Genomic DNA, 15,273 nt, shown 5'->3' on the forward strand with positions numbered 1-15,273 from the left:
TGATATTGTTGTTTCCGTCCATGATTCAGGCATCTTGGCTTTTCCTAAAACTTCGTTAAACATTTCCAGTCTTGTTTTTGATATCTCCTTTCAATTCTCCCATTTCGTTTTTAATTTCCTCATGGTTCCTCCTCGTCTCTTTGTGATTTGTAGCTATTGCTTCTTGGGTTTTTGTCATTGTCTCTTGTATCATCTGGAACATCAATTGCATACTTTACATTGTTTGTGCTGATCCCGCTGTTCCTGCCATCGCTCCGCCTTTCTCCAGCCCCAATGCACTCTCAATAGATCTTTGGTTTGTGGATGAGGATGTTGGATGTTGTTTTTTCCCCTGTCTTTGTTAAAGTAGTACTAGTTGCCATCTTTATCCCTCTGTTTATCCTCGCCCACAGTTGTATACAAGTTCTACTTTACTTCTACTTTATCACAAATATCAGTGGTTATATATCTCAATATTTAACAATAATTAACCATTCTTAATATCACGTTTCAATATCTAGACTATCCTATATATTATTATATTTTTAATCCTTAACTATTATACCACAGAATTATATATCACACTGTTATCTTATGCAAATAAATATCTCTCAGTTATATCAGTTATATATAATTCCCCTTTCTTTCCCCCCCATTTCTTCTAGTTCTTAATATTAATATTACTTATGTATCTTTATTGTAGATTTATGTATGTATGTGTATGTATGTATGTGTATGTATGCATGTGTATGTGTGTGTGTATGTATGTATGTATGTATGTGTATGTATGTATGTATGTATGTATATATGCTTTCCCCCATGTCTATTTCATTCTTAGATAATCCTTCATAATTTTATCTATCATCTATCTATCTATCTATCTATCTATCTATCTATCTATCTATCTATCCATCCATCCATCCATCCATCCATCCATCCATCCATCCATCCATCTATCCAGCTATCTGAATTTTATAATATCAATAGTAGCTGGATTTCCCTTATCAGTTAATATTAATGTTCAATTATGTCTTTCTCTGCCGTGTTTGTCTGCTTTTTTTCCATCTTATGTCACTGTCAATTGTTCTTGCATCAGCCTTTACAGCTCAAATTTATAATCCACTAGATGTCGCCCTCTTCTCAGTATCACTGTCTGTTCCATAAATCACAGTCAGTAATCACAGCAGGCCCGGGGGCAAAGACAGAACAAAAGAGGAGATAAGAGAAGAGATTTCTCCAACAGTTCCAATGCAACGCTTTTTCTACTGTTCCCTGTCTAGTTCCACTCCCAAGGAAAAGAAGTACTATGTATTTATAAAATGCCACCCCGCCCCTCCCAAAAAACTTTGTGCTCTTCATTGCCTGGATTTATTATTCACGATTGAAACTCTCTTCAAAGTTCGGCTATTCTTTCGAACAACAACAACAACAAAAAAAAACTAGCCCGACTCTTATATGATCCTTTGTGTGCCTGTCAGGTCTTCTCAACACCCAGTATACTGATCCTGTTGTAAACGCTGGCTTTTTCTGCTTTCTCTTCACTCTGCTATCGGGTTTTCCTCTATGATCACTTCTCTTTTATTATTCACGCTGCCACTTTCCGCTCCCCGCTTCTACTCTCACTGCTTTTCGGCACCAATCCAGACTGTAAAAACAGTCTTCACCACAGAGCCTTTTTCTTTCCAGCTCACCTGCTCCGTCAATTTCACATTGTGCTCTTTCTTGGGTTGTCGATGATAACAAATGCCTCAATTTCAAGTGCTTTCTCTATTCGCTTCCCTCTTATGCGGCCGCCATTGCTCCAGTCCTGTCTAAATGACAGGATAAATCTTCATCCATTTAGTGGATTTCTCCTACCCTCTGGGGAGTTTGCCTTACCACCCCAGTGTCTTCAGAATTTCCTCCTGAATCTGCCAATCCCTTTGGGTTCTGCAGTGCTCAAAAGTGAGCCCAAATAAAGAAATTAGGGTTACAGGTTACAGGAGCTGCTGTTCCTCAACCCCAGCATGATGACTTCACTGCAGGAAGCCATGTTACTTTTAAACAAGGCAAAATAGCTATAGAATTAAAGACAAAATATCCTCAAAAAAATGAATCAGTTCTGATCACATTTATCATACTTAAATATTTAGTAAAATAAGGACTAGAGGTTTTCTGTAAAGTATATTCCAATTCAGTGTATTTATTCTGTCAGTGAGTGACTACATTAGAAATAGAGATTTTAAATATCTTTAAATGCAATGCAAATACAATTTAATGTAATCATTACAGTAATAACAAGTAAAACAACATTTAATGAAATATATTTATGGGAAAATTGATTCTAGGGCATAGTTTTCTTCATTAGAAATATTGTTCCTTCAAAACAATTATATCTTATAAAGTATTAAAATACATAAAGTATTACATCTAAAATAATGATGAATTACTTGCTGATAACATATTTTACCATTCAGTAGTAACATCTAGTATACTGTGAAAAAACAAATAATAAAAGAAAAAAAACCTAAAACTTGTAATGAAAAAAAAAAAGTAAAACAAATATTTTTTGTCTATAAAATTAAGACACTAGACCAAAGTGTTCAAGCCTTGTAGAATTTTGGGGTGGCTGAAATGCTAAAATCAAAACAGAATTGCTTTGGAAGCAATGAGGTATTTCATTGGTACCAACCTTTTATTAAGAAAAGTATCACCACCACCCTTTTCATATAGTCATACCAAATTCAATTATAAGTTTTCTAACAGATCCAAACTAGTCATTCATGGTCACGCTGAAAAGGCTGGCGTTCTGGAAAAAGCTTGGGTTGTAACTTTTGCCAACGCTCTGGAGGCCAAAGTATATGAGTAGCACGAGCATGCAGAAGGCCAAGAGAGATCTGAAAAAAATAATAATGAAAGCACAGGTGTAATATAGCTAACAGGAAATGGCTAAAAGAGGTGGGTACATATGGTATTTTATATACATATGACATTTTATAACTTGTTGAAAGAGTATTTGCTAAATCTTGCTTGAACAGTGAGCTCAGTCTAAAATATGGGAATATTTCTGTAATAGGACTGGTGTTGAGAAATTATAATGATAAAGCAAGTTAACCAAACTGTGTAATCATTTATTAACTTGGTTCATATAAATTTTCTAGTTAAATAAATAATCATAAATGATAATGATTTGTTTCTTTTTTTTGTTCTTAAACTTTTTATTGGTTTTAAAAATTTTTACAAGGGAAAAAGGTTAAGAGGTCATAGAACATTTTGACAGCTACATCGTGCGGGGGGGGGAGAAGTCCCCCCGGGTCTCGCAACTTTTACAAAAAGGAAAAATAAAAAACTATGAACATTTACATAGATATTAGCAGTTTTAAGTTTAACACCAAATCATCAGTATGTTTCAATCATTTTACTTTTGTCACTTCCTTGAAAATACATTGTAACAACATTTGGAATAGTGTTTCAATTCACTTTTGTGATCTGAGTCTTCTTGTTGTCTCCCCTTCCCCCCCATCCACTGACAGAGCCTCAGCCCTCCCTGCTTTGTATCTTGTATAGGATCACCTAATAGAGCAGTATGTTTTTTCATGAAAGCCTCTGCTTCCGCAACTGTGTTAATTCTAATTCTACTGCCCTCCCAAAAAATCAACATGCCTTCTGGTAACAGCCACCTGAACCAAATCCCATTATTATATAATTTTTTTTGTTAAGAAGGTATATTTCCTTCTCTTATCTCTTACTTTCTTTGGGATCTGCTTAAGAATGGTTATTTCTTTATCCTTATATTTTAATGGTCCTCCCCTTTGAGCTCCTAGAACCTCATCTCTTGTGGTTTTTCTAAGAAATTTAACATGAACTTCCCTTGGAACATTATGTGTTCTTGCATAGGCTGAATTAATCCTATAAATCAAGTCAATATCCCACCCAAGCTGTTGTTTATCTCTGTTAATATATTCTGCTAACATTGTGGTCATAATCTCTTTAAGATCTTCATTTTCGACTTCTGGTAAATTTTGAAACCTAAGAAAAAAATACATCCTTTCAAATTCCGTTTTTATCATGATTCTCAAATTCTACATTCCCCCTTTGGATTGCCTCCAGGCCGCTCCTCATCCCAACCGCACCCTCCTCCAGTACACCTATCTGCTGCTCATTCTGTGTGGTTTTTTGTTGTGTCTCTCTGAGCTGGTCATTTAAGTCCTGCAGCTGTTTTTTCATTTCATCCTGTCCCTTTAAGAGGGCCTGAAGCATCTGCTGAGTAGAGAAATCCTTTAAACTCTCTTCAGGGGCTTTAGGTTGTAAAAAAGACCCCAATTGTGACTGGTGGGCAATAGGGCTAGACGTAGAAGATGTTGGGGCCGATGAGGCCTTTCCAGGTGGTAATTTTTTGGGACCCATCATGAAGCTTGGATATAGTTATTGTTCTATACAGGGAATGGTGTCCGTAGCCGGTAGAGACCACCAAACAGGCAAATCCAAAGGAGAATAAGTTGTTTAGTTCAAGACCAAAGCAGATGTGTGGATCAAAACATTCCAAATCCAGGGGAAAAGTTTGTTTGAAGAGGCTCCTGGAGGTCTCTGGGGTGGAAATTAAATCAAGGCAACAAAGTTTTTCAAGGGAGGAGTCTCATGCTCAAAGACAAAGAAGAAAGAGGAAGTGAGCCATCTTGGCTCAGCCAGCACCGGTGGTCAGGAAACAACAAAGTCAGAGTTCCCATAGATAGCTTAGAGAAGAATCAGTTCAACCATCCTTTCTGTCACAGTTGTAGTCAAAAGAGAGAGAGAAAAAGGGGGGGTTCTTTTCCTCCCCCCCATTAATTAAGGGAAGTGAAAGTATTTTAAACTTTTTTGAACTTTCTCTCTCTCCCTTGCAAGGGAGAGATTTTCCAAGTGCCGCTTTTCCGAGGGGGGTGGAAATTCCCTCCCCCCTCCACTTTTAACTCCTCCACTGGTTGAAACAAAGTCCAGGAAAAAACTGCAAGTCAGTCAATAAGGTATTAAACTGTATAAGACCCGGGGAGAGCCCCCACCTCACCGCGCTTCAGCTGTTGCATTCAAATTAGTCATTTCGTTCCTGGCTGCGCTTGGCGAAGTGCGTGTTGGCATTCCGCGCGCTCCCTATGCTCCACGGCTCCTGGGGCAAAGCTGGAGACCCCCCCGCAGCCGCAGCCATTCCAGGGGGTCCCAGCAAACCGCCCCTATGGCAGGGCACCACTCCAAGGCACCCTGTGCTCTCCTAAGATCCAGGGGAGTCCACCAAGGCAGCGAGAAGGCAGACGCACGTGTCCGTCGCCTTTGGCTGCCGGAAGTCATCCGATAATGACTTGTTTCACTGGCTTAGCTGTCATATTTTTAGCTAAACAGAGCTTAGTGAGGCAAGAAATGCATGCATGGGATTACTTTTTTCTAAATTTTGAACTCCATTCCTCAGGAATGGCATCTCCATGTCTGCAGCAAATGGAATCATCATCACATCTTTTTATGGCACTATCTTAAACTTTGACAAGTTGCATTAATTGGCACAAAATCACCGCTTACATAGAAATGTTACAGACAGGGCCTATGAATTAAAGCATATGTGTTGGAAGTTCAATCCTTGATATGTATAGGCCAGTGATGGCGAACCTATGGCATGCGTGCCACAGGTGGCACACTGAGTCATTTGTCAGGGAACACGAGGGGCTGCCCTGTCAGCTGGCCAGTGCACATAAACGCGTTGGCCAGATGAGGTCACCCTTTTTAAAGCCATTTTTCACCCTCCCCAGGCTCCAGAGGCTTTATAGGAGCCTGGGGAGGGCGAAAAGAGCCTCCCCCGCCCCCCGGAGGCCCTCCGGAGGCTTCAAGAGGTTCCCTGAAGCTTCTGGAGCGCAAAAAACCAGCCCTACGGGCAAAATGAAAGTTCAGGAATGGACTTCCGGTTTGCTCGGAGGTTCATTTTGACTGGGGGGCGGGGGAGGCTGTTTTCGCCCTCCCCAGGCTCCTATAAAGCTTCTGGAGCCTGGGGAGGGTGAAAAAAGCATGCAAAAAATGGTGGGTCATGCCTGTAGTGTGTGCATGTGCACTGGGGGGCCGCACATTGTATTATGGGTGCAGCACACCTGCACATGCCCCCCCTGCACTCCCCCCATTTATGGCATGCGAGCCAAAAAAGGTTCGCCATGCTGGTATAGGCAGTCTTTCTCCCAGAGAATTGTTACAACTGAATTCTTAAACTAAAATATCCTCCCTCCCTCCCTCCATCCCTCCCTCCCTCCTTCCCTTTGTGTTTCTTGTGTAGACATGTAAGCAATCTCTACACCTTGGTTGAGCAATACATTAATTATTTTTTGCTGGAATACTGACAAATGCCTTTTCATAGTCAATGAAAGCCATGGAAAGATGCATGGAAATACTAGTGTAAAGCTAACGCTAGTGGCACTAAGAATAAATAATACCAATTTATCCTGCCTGGATAGGAAAGGATTGCAAAGGAAGCAAAAGTGACAGGATTTCTTCTTGATTGTGCCATGTGGTTCAGCAAGGGAGCAGCTTTCTCTACCCTGACTTCCTGAGTTCTAGACTTCATCAAAAGGTAAGTAAGTGAATGGTGACCAGGGAGTGGAAGTGGGGAGGAGTGCATGGAACCAGTATATTGGCAAAGCAAGCCCAGTGCCTCTGAGGATTTGATGGGGCTGGATGGGAGGGTAATAAGTGTGTTGTGCTGCAACATCTCTGCAGTTGGTCATAAGGGCAAATGATCGCGAACACGCTGAAGAGTTTGTAACTTTGAAACAGATTCATATTTAGCTTTTGGGGTCTGTGTTGCAACTTTGAACATTCATTAAATGCCCTGTTGTATCGCAAGGATTACCTGTATAAGCATGATCCAACTAGCATGTTCAAAGCCCAAAGTAGGACTCAGATAATAGGAATGGAAATTGGGAAAAGTTATTCTGACAAACCTAAAACTAATTTCCTTTTGTCTACATGCCTCGGAGTCTTGTTTGCTATGCATTTATTACTTGGAACCCTGACACCTTTTTACAAAACAAACAAAATGTGACTGTCAAGATTGAACCATTTTGTTTCTTTCCAACCTAATCTTTTCAACTTGTCAATGAACTGAAGGGAGGTAATGGGGAAATAGAATGCTGAGAATGTGTGCATGGACTGTGAGAGCATGGCAACCATCAAGGTCACCACTGCAGGTATTTGAGAAAGAGTTGTACTGTTCCCATAACAAAAGGGCATCTCATAATTGGACAATGTGGTCACCCAGGATTGGGGAGAAAGGGAAAGCATTAACTAAGCAAGCATTGCATGGGAAAATCAGAACCGCTTTTGATTCTTCAGTACCAAAATGATCCAATAAAGATTTACTTTCAGGAATTTAAACATCCTGAGAGTGTTTCCTTGTTTTGGGTTCACTAGTTGGACAGTTGACATTAAACCAGCTCTCTTTAACTTAACACAGCCTATTTGGATGCCTCCAAGAGACGTAACATAAAAATGTCCAGAGCAGAGCAGAAAGTTGATGCTGCAGTAAAGCCTGGGTTAATCCCTTATTGAAAGTCACTGGCAGCAGCCCAAGCTGACTCCAAGATGCACATGGTGGTGACCTGATCCAAGGTGAGGGCAGAGAAAACGGAGCAGCCGCATGAGGAAGGAGTCGTGGCAGGATCCATTTGCCCTGACTGAAGATGTGATGGTCAAGTGGAGTGAGGAAGGCAGGCAAAGTAGAATTCCCCTTGATCCCACCCAGAGTGGCCATGACTCGAGGGAGAAAATGGAAGCTCTGGAGGGCTGCAGATTGGGAAGAACTGATGGAGTAGAAATTGCTGACAGCATGCCATATCCCTTCTGTGGAGCAATTGTGCAAAAGATTTGTTGGAATGGAGGTAATGAAATAATCAGTCCCGGAAGCAGGACTTGGGACTAGCAAAGTGTTGGTGACCCCATCCCCACCTTCAACCAATGGGTGAGGCTGGGGAGTGTGGCCCAAGGAGATGGGATTCACCCAGGGGGAGATGCAGTCCAAGTGAGATAAGCCAAGGAAATCCCTGCAGTGGCAGGAGCTCAGGCTCAAGCAATTCCACAGACGATGAGGTTACCACCGAGTTATGTGCTGGTTTGGGATGACCTTTGAAAACCATGTTTGATGGGTGGCCAGAGAAGCTAGTCCATAGCCTGAACTAGATATGGAACTACTTCGTAATGCACCTGTACGAAGTTGTCCATATGAATGTGATTACTTCAAATCTAGAAGGAGAGGTGGCAAACTGGCTGGTATTTTCCATTATGAAGGGGCCCCGAAGTTGGGGAATGTGGATGCCTTCCTGGATGAGCTTTGAGCTAGTTTTGGAGACCTTGCACAAGCCCTCCAAGTGGAGTCCAGGATCTGCACCATAAGGCAAGGGAATAGGTCAGTAGCTGAATACATTCAGGAGTTCTGCAGTCTAGCTGGGAAGTTCATGGGATGGTTGGAATGCTTGCTGGTTTACCACCTCAGAGACAGACTAAACAAGGAACTGCACCAAAACTGCCTGCCCCTGTGTATTTATGTCATCTATGTCTTGCAGTTGGGGGGCTCTCCTTTTGTGGAGAGCTGCTAGCCATTCCCTTGCTTCTCCCTCTAGACCCTGTGCAATGGTATTGGCTTTGGGAGATGGGTAGAGGTGCCCATAGCATTCTAGATGGATATCAGCCGAATCAAGGAATAGGGCTAGCTGGTCTAAGTCTCCGTCAAACTTTCCCTTGAATTGGGGTGGGTCATTCAGCCCTACTCCTCCAACCTCCTGTTGGCCTCTGTATGCTTGCACCTGACATGGCTGGTCATCTTTTTCACCCCTAGTTCAGAGAGAGGGAGGGGGTTGCCTGCTCTTGGCAGCCTGTCTGCTGCGTGGGAGTGGCACTGTTGCCATTTTGGGCTTCTTCTCCTTCTATCGGGAGGGAGGCTGCACTCCAGTCTGCAGTCTCCAGTCCTCCCTTCAACAGGATCAGATGTCCCTCCCCTCTCCTTTGGGCAGCATGATGGCCCCTCAACATGAAAGGTGGCTTGGTCAAAATCCTCCCTCAGTTGCTCTTTTGCATTCTCTAGGGATTCCATCTGGGGTTTTGGGAGCCTGGCTTGTTTCCAGTCCCATCTCCAGTCCACCCTTGCCAGCTTGCTTGAGACCATTCCCTGTATCTGGGAATTGGGATAAGGGAACTCTACCTCAGTTGCTTTAGAGGTTAATTTCCAAAACCTCTAGAAGGGACGTCGGAGGCGGGTCGTGAGGTCCCATTCTGGGAGGAGTTTGACTCTGTTGCTTCCGAAGATATGGACAGGTTGCGTAGGCGACTGCGAGCCACCACATGTTTATTGGACCCGTGTCCCTCCTGGCTTGTACTGGCATCCTGGGAGGTCACACGAGGCTGGCTCCAGGAGTTAGTCAACGCTTCCTTGAGTGAAGGGTTTCTGCCGGCCGCCCTGAAAGAGGCGGTGGTGAGGCCCCTCCTCAAGAAGCCTTCCCTGGACCCAGCTTTGTTAGCCAACTACCGTCCCGTCTCCAATGTTTGCTTTCTGGCAAAAGTTGTAGAGAGTGTGGTGGCACAACAGTTTCTGCGCCACTTGGAGGAAAATGATTATCTGGACCCGTGCCAGTCCGGTTTCCGGCCCAGCCACAGCTCGGAGACGGCATTGGTCGCGTTGGTGGATGATCTCTGGAGGGCCAGAGATGGGGGTTGCTCCTCCATCCTGGTCCTATTAGATCTCTCGGCGGCTTTTGATACCATTGACCATGGTATACTATTGCATCGACTGGAGGGGTTGGGGGTGAGGGGCACCGTTTTGCGGTGGTTCTCCTCCTACCTCTCTGGCCGAGTGCAATTTGTATTGGCAGGGGGGCAGAGGTCGACTTCGAGGCCACTCTCTTGTGGGGTGCCACAAGGGTCGGTCCTCTCGCCTCTCCTGTTCAATACATATATGAAGCCGCTGGCCGAGATCATTCGTGAGTTTGGGGTAGACTACCATCTGTACGCGGATGATACCCAGCTGTACATTTCTACCCCAAACCACCCCAACGATGCCATCGAAGTGATGTCCCGGTGTCTGGAAGCCGTACGGATCTGGATGGGAAGTAACAGACTCAAGCTCAACCCGTCCAAGACTGAGTGGCTGTGGCTACCGGTGCCCCGGTTCAACCAGCTCACTCCCTCACTGGCCATTGGGGGTGAACGTCTGGCCCCCGTGGATCGGGTATGCAATTTGGGCGTCCTTCTGGATACCCGGCTGTCCATGGATGACCATGTGACAGCCGTGGCCAGGGGGGCGTTCCACCAGGTTCGCCTGGTGCACCAATTGCGTCCCCTATTGGACTGGAGCGCCCTTCGCACAGTCACTCATGCACTTGTGACATCCCGGCTAGACTACTATAACGCTCTCTACATGGGGCTCCCCTTGAGATGCACCCGAAGGCTGCAGCTGGTTCAGAATGCGGCCGCGCGGGCAGTCTCGGGAGTCTCTAGCTACTCCCATGTAACACCTCTCCTGCGCGGGCTACACTGGCTACCTGTGGTTTTTCGGGTGCGCTTCAAGGTGTTGACCATCATTTTTAAGGCGCTCCATGGCACAGGACCTAGTTATTTGCGGAATCGTATCCTGCCCCATACATCCCTCCGGCCGATTCGCTCACACAGAGAGGGACTCCTCCGGGTGCCGTCCATTAGGCTGTGCCAGCGGGCGACGCCTAGGGGAAGGGCCTTCTCTGTGATGGGCCCGACCCTCTGGAATGACCTCCCCCCCGACATTAGAATGACTACTGATCTTCGCTCCTTCCGTCAGAAACTTAAAACCCACCTATTCCAGCTAGCCGGCTTGGCCTAATTCCACCTATCCCACCTCAGTCCTATTTCTAAATTTTTAAGATTGGTTTTAAGGTCTGTTTTTTAATTTTTATAAATTGTACAGGGGTTGTTTAATTGGATTTTTACCTATGTGTATGATTGTTTGTATGTTTTCAATTTTTTCCTGTACACCGCCCCGAGTCCCTCCGGGGAGAGGGGGCAGTCTAGAAATTTAATTAATTAATTAATTAATTAAAAGTACTCATCCTTTCTTGCTTCTGCTGCTGGGGAAGACATCACAGTGTGGAAGCATAGAGCTCTGATGGGGAGCTGGCCGACTTCCTCCCATTGAAATCAGGCTTTCTCCCAATAATCCACCTTCTGCCATGGTTGCCTGATTTCCCCCCAAGTACCCCAAATATTGGGGGAGTGCTCGGAGAGCCCGGGATTCAGGAAACCTGGAAATCTTGATAGATTTTTAAAAGTTTATTTTAGTTTTATATATATATGTGTGTGTGTGTGTGTTTGTGTTACAACCCCTGGTATGCCCAAATATGGGAGGGTTTCTGCCTGCATGGTTTTCTGTGATGAGCTGAAGGACAGAAAGAGGGAGGAGTGAGCTCCCTCCCATATTTGGGCATACCAGGGGTTGTAACACAAACACATACTTATTTCCCTGGCTTAGCTGATAAAGGAGGAGAACCGGTGGTGTAGTGGCTAGCAAGTCTGCCTAATATGTAACACATCCCAGGTTCAAATCCCAGTAAGGGTATGGCTAGCTGATGTGAGCTAAACAGCTTGAAATGGATCCATACTAGTCTCCCTTTATTTATTTATCAGCACAAATACAACACACACATATATATATGTATATATATATATATGTGTGTGTGTGTGTGTGTGTGTGTGTGTATGTGTGTGTGTGTGTGTGTGTGTGTGTATGTATATACACACACACATATACACATGTATGTATATATATATATATATAAAGCCACCACTCTGTTTTAGTATAGATAAGCATACCCTGTCCATTTGATCTTGGATTTCATAGCTCTGGCCTATAATATGACAAAAAAAAAATGAATGATGTGTAGCCTACTTTTTAAATTCTGTAAAATAGAATACACAGTTAAAATCATGTCAGATGCAGACTGTTGCAAATTTATATCATTAGTAGTGAGGAAATGTTGCAGAGTTTTCTATATAAGGATGACTTATTTATCACATTTTCATTTTTTAAAAAAAATAAAAGTTCTCATACTGATTTTTCTTTTACTGATTTTTCTATTTATTAATCATGTTTAGAAGAAGAAGAAGAAGGAGAAGGAGAAGGAGAAGGAGAAGAAGAAGGAGAAGGAAGAGAAACAAAAAAGGAAAAACATAAATAAATAACTGGTCAAAGTGGTTTCCAAAGTTAAAGGAGTATTAGAACATATAATTGATAAGAAATTAACCATAAAAACATGAATTATTTTGACAGTCTTAGAAAGAATTTGAATCTCTGACCTGAGTGCCAAAACTCTACTATTTTGATATTAAAAATATAAAAAGAAAGGTGGGTAGGTAGTAGGAAAGTTACTAAAACTTTATAAATAAATATATGCGTTCTAACTTCCCCTTTGTTGAACTTTAACTGATACACAAATATTTATAACATTAACTATTCATGTATATCTGGGTTGACCTCTTTATTCAATTTTCCCCTTAAAAACTATACTGTAAATATTTGCCTTATTGCATTCCAGTTATGATATAAACCAATCAAACACATTATATTCTGAAAAGGAACCTAAAGGATACTAACAGTTTTATAATTAATTAATTAGAATTCATCAACAACAAATAAAGAAAGCCATGTTCATATTCCTAAATGCACAAAAAACCTTTGGCACATGCTTACATTTTTTAGCCATATGACCTCACTCAAAATAATTCCACGGATGCTGGGGGCCTGGCTGACATCACAACAATATAACACGTCCCACAGAGCTCTGGGGACCACATTGAAATCCAGGCTGCTGGGAGATCTGTTTGGACCAAAAATCACCTTGAATGAGCTATGAACAAAGAGAGGACATTCCACTGAACTCAGAGAGCCCACAAACTCCCTGATTGGTCTGGAGAAGGCTCTTCAACCCAATGGAGAGGAAAAGACTGCCATTGTGTGCTGGACCGAAACTGTGACAGCCACCGGAAGGAAGCATGGAAGACTCGATCATGTCCCCGAACCTTCGTCAGAAGCTTTTTTTGTTAAGCCTTTTTTCCCTGCCAGTTCAGGGAAGGGAAAAGAGGTTTTAAAAACTAAAAGAGGGAGGAAGGAAGGGAAGGGAGAAAGAAAGAGAAAGAAAAAGAAAGAAGGAATCTCACTTTTTAGCCGGGATTCAGCAAAGGAGAAAAACAAATGCTGTTGCTTTAAATCAGAACTGAGCATGCCTGGCTGTGGAATTCTGGGAGTTGAAGTCTACAAGTCTTAAAGCTGCAAACTTTAAATTGAAACCTGCTTTAAATTGAAAATCTGCTCAAAAGGAAGTTTGTTTCTGGGTCAACTGAACAACAAACTGGATAAAAAGTAGAATTCTTATATGGTTCTATGTTTTTGAAGTTTTGGGGTTTGTGCAATATAGGCTTTGTGTTTCTAAAAGGGTTTGGATCATTTCCTGTTTGTGATTATCATTATCTCATTATCTCTATCTGGCAGGAATGTGTAATGAGCCTTTCTGGGAGTAATATTTTTTTTTGGGGGGGGGTTGCTTCCCATAGAGGGAAGGGAGAAAGAAAGAAGAAAGAAAGAAAAACAGCACAGCAATTTAGGGCTAGAAGGCTACTCAGAGGTCATCGAGTACAACCCCCGGTTGCAGCAGGAAACCTTACATTGTCTGGATTATTTTGGTGCTTCTAACGGAGAGGAAAATTGCCGGAAAGGAGAAGGAGTTTACTAGGACAAGGCTGCCATGCAGAGGAAGGCAGAGATAGTCCTTGACTTATGACTACAATTGAGCCCACAATTTTGGTTGGTAAGCAATAGCGTTGTTAAGTGAGCTTCACCACATTTTACCCAATCCATAGCATCTCCTGGTGAGTGACATCAAGTTGGCCACGCCCACCCAGTCACATGACCACCAAGCCATGCCCACAGAATAGGTAGTAAAAAATTTTGAAACCCACCCCTAATGTAGTTCTGTGGTAGCATAGAGACATGTTTTTTTGCTAAGCATTCAAATAAAGTTTGATATACACCATTCCCATCTTGACAACACAGAACAGCACTGTCATTTTTCTCCTCAGAAATCAATGTATTCTGTTGATTCCAAAACCAGCAAAGCTATAAATCCTTTCTTTTTCAATCCTCCATTGGCTCCCTTTAAGTCTTCTCTGGAAGAGGTCGCAATCATGGCAAAAAGGTTAGTTACATAGTCTAAAATCTTTTGGCTAAAATATTTTTCTCATTAAAGCAAGATTATTACCCTTTTTTCAACTCTAGTCAAATGATATTTTCTTCATTATCATTGTTTTGAGAAATATTTCCTCAGTTTCTTTAACTCACATAGCAATTATACAATTTATTCCTATCATTTTCAAAAGAAGACATTAGTTCCTGTAGCAAACAGCAACCATATTGTTTCTTTAATATTAATGCATTTTGAATAATTTCTGTAACTATTCACTACTGTTCTTTCTGTAATGAACAAAGATATGTTCCTAATTATTTCTTCTTTTACTTGTGCTACTGAATAGCTGATTATTTATTTTTCAACTATTTTTTCAATTTTCAATTCAATTACAAGACAAGTCCTATAAAGCATATTTTATCCAGAACCTGTTTAGATGTTTTGCTGCTTTATCTCACAAGTTGGATTGAATTGCAGCAATTGCAGCAATACCACAGTACTGTAGACAAAATCATTGGGTTCTCTTTTTCATTAAATTGAAAATCCTGGGTTTTGCTAAAAACCTATTCAATATTCCTGGAGAGTAGAAGGACATAGTCTAGAATAGGTCAGTGCATTTAAATACCTTGGGGGTGGGTGGGGGGTGTTCCCACGCAAAAGGTACTTGGAATACACATTTGGAGCACATGGTGCCATCAGCCCTTAGGTCCTCAAATGCCAAACTTTTTTTATATATGGGGGTGGGGGGAAGAGTCGCAGGAAATCATACAAATAAAATTACTGTGATCAATTTTAGTTGCATCTAGTGGGACAAGTGATGTAGAAGACAATTGAGACATGAATGCCTTAAATTCAGGTTAGGGCCTAGAAGACTGGAATTATTTGCCTATAAAACCTATTCTCCTTTTATAATTGATTTATAACTAAAATGACAATTGCCGAGTGGTAATACTGAAATTTAAGTTGAGGGTGTCACCTCTCTGATAAAAGGAAAAACTACAAGCCTGGAGATAATTATGAGAAAGATTGTGAAAATATTTACTGGAGTATTCCCAACTACCCCAGGACTATTTAAAAGAAATAGGCCAAATAAAAGAGGAGGAGGAGTTGC

General features: G+C 42.2%; 1 protein-coding gene across 1 annotated transcript in view; it reads right to left on the minus strand.

The window, feature by feature from the left end:
- Positions 1–2,173: 2,173 nt before the first annotated feature.
- The window catches only part of IMMP2L (inner mitochondrial membrane peptidase subunit 2), a 142,728-nt gene continuing 129,628 nt past the window's right edge, over positions 2,174–15,273 (minus strand). The window contains exon 6 of the mRNA XM_081957468.1: positions 2,174–2,855. Within this exon, the coding sequence (XP_081813594.1) occupies positions 2,736–2,855 (120 nt within the window). The 3' untranslated portion in view covers positions 2,174–2,735. The remainder of the gene's footprint in view (positions 2,856–15,273) is intronic.

This window comes from Natrix helvetica (assembly GCF_964273705.1).
Source record: "Natrix helvetica genome assembly, chromosome: 6".
Taxonomy (NCBI): Eukaryota; Metazoa; Chordata; class Lepidosauria; order Squamata; family Natricidae; genus Natrix; species Natrix helvetica.